The sequence below is a fragment of the Bombus impatiens genome, unplaced genomic scaffold (assembly GCF_000188095.3).
Source record: "Bombus impatiens unplaced genomic scaffold, BIMP_2.2 scf_0647, whole genome shotgun sequence".
Taxonomy (NCBI): domain Eukaryota; kingdom Metazoa; phylum Arthropoda; class Insecta; order Hymenoptera; family Apidae; genus Bombus; species Bombus impatiens.
The window spans coordinates 346,466-347,533 of NT_177066.1; the positions used below are offsets into that span (position 1 = coordinate 346,466).

The following is a 1,068-nucleotide window of genomic DNA, read 5'->3' on the forward strand; positions in this document are numbered from 1 at the left end:
GGTGGCGCCGGCGCCCCCGCTGCAGCCGGATGTACCGCCGAGGCTGTTCGGCCACATCACCACCCCCTCGGCCCCCACCACGACCACCCGCCCGCCTCGCGGCCGAGTCTACGCAAACCTCCTCCGCTCCTCGCAATTAGCTGCTGTTTCTGAAATTCAAATTCACAACACGGTATTTGCAACAGGCTAATCGCATCCCCTGCCATTCATCGTCTCTACTCTATAGCCCAATGTGGCAGTGGAAACGTCTAAGTGGTCGTGCAAATCGATCGTTTGCACGCTCGTATCTACAACGTAATCGTAGCGAAGTTCCAAATTCTTGGGAAACGATTATCATCGGTTAAGTATCGGGTAACTTAACCGCTCACGGAGGAACGAACGCCGCGTTAAATGGAAATCGTGGACAATGGAACGTCGCTGGCCGATATATACGAATATCGAAAGCGATCGCGGAACATGGAAATAAGAACGACGCGGTTGACAGGTGGCTACGTCGGATAATCCAAAGAAGATGCAACACGACTCCGTCATTTTTCGAAGCTGTTCCCTCTCTCCCGTTGACCCCGTGGACGACGACGCGGAGGCTAATTCCGAAAACGTGCCGTCCTCTCGAAAACCGAGAACGACGTCGAAAAGGGGGTGAGCCCGCGGATGTTTCGAGATACGCGTCGTAGCCTTTCCGTTTCACGTTTAGCCGCTACTTAAGCCGCGTTTTATCCTCTCCGATTACAAAGTCAAGAACGTCGGTCTATCGGTCCCATTCCTCTCGCCTTTCGATCTCGTATCCTCGCTTCCATCCAGACTTGTATTAATTTATTTGTCTTCCCATTTATCACGTCCTCGCGTCTCGCATCTGTAGCGGCGTCGCGTCGCACCATCGGCAATATCGTTCTTCGTGCACGTCGATGTGTCCAAGGCGGGGAGAGGCTGTCGCCTAGCATGTGTTTCGGATTAAGGTAAGCTAATCGCCCGGTAATTAACACGTGCAACGTGAAAAACAATCGGATGACGACAACGGCGCGGAAGGCGACCAACTGTCGTCTCGAAATTGCTCGTCGCTGGCTCGCG

At 53.7% G+C, this 1,068-nt stretch overlaps 1 protein-coding gene across 1 annotated transcript in view; it reads right to left on the minus strand.

The window, feature by feature from the left end:
- The window catches only part of LOC100746189 (homeobox protein otx5-B-like), a 12,534-nt gene that overhangs the window by 5,354 nt on the left and 6,112 nt on the right, over positions 1-1,068 (minus strand). The window contains exon 2 of the mRNA XM_003492051.4: positions 2-149. Coding sequence (XP_003492099.1) covers positions 2-57 — 56 coding nt within the window. The 5' untranslated portion in view covers positions 58-149. The remainder of the gene's footprint in view (position 1; positions 150-1,068) is intronic.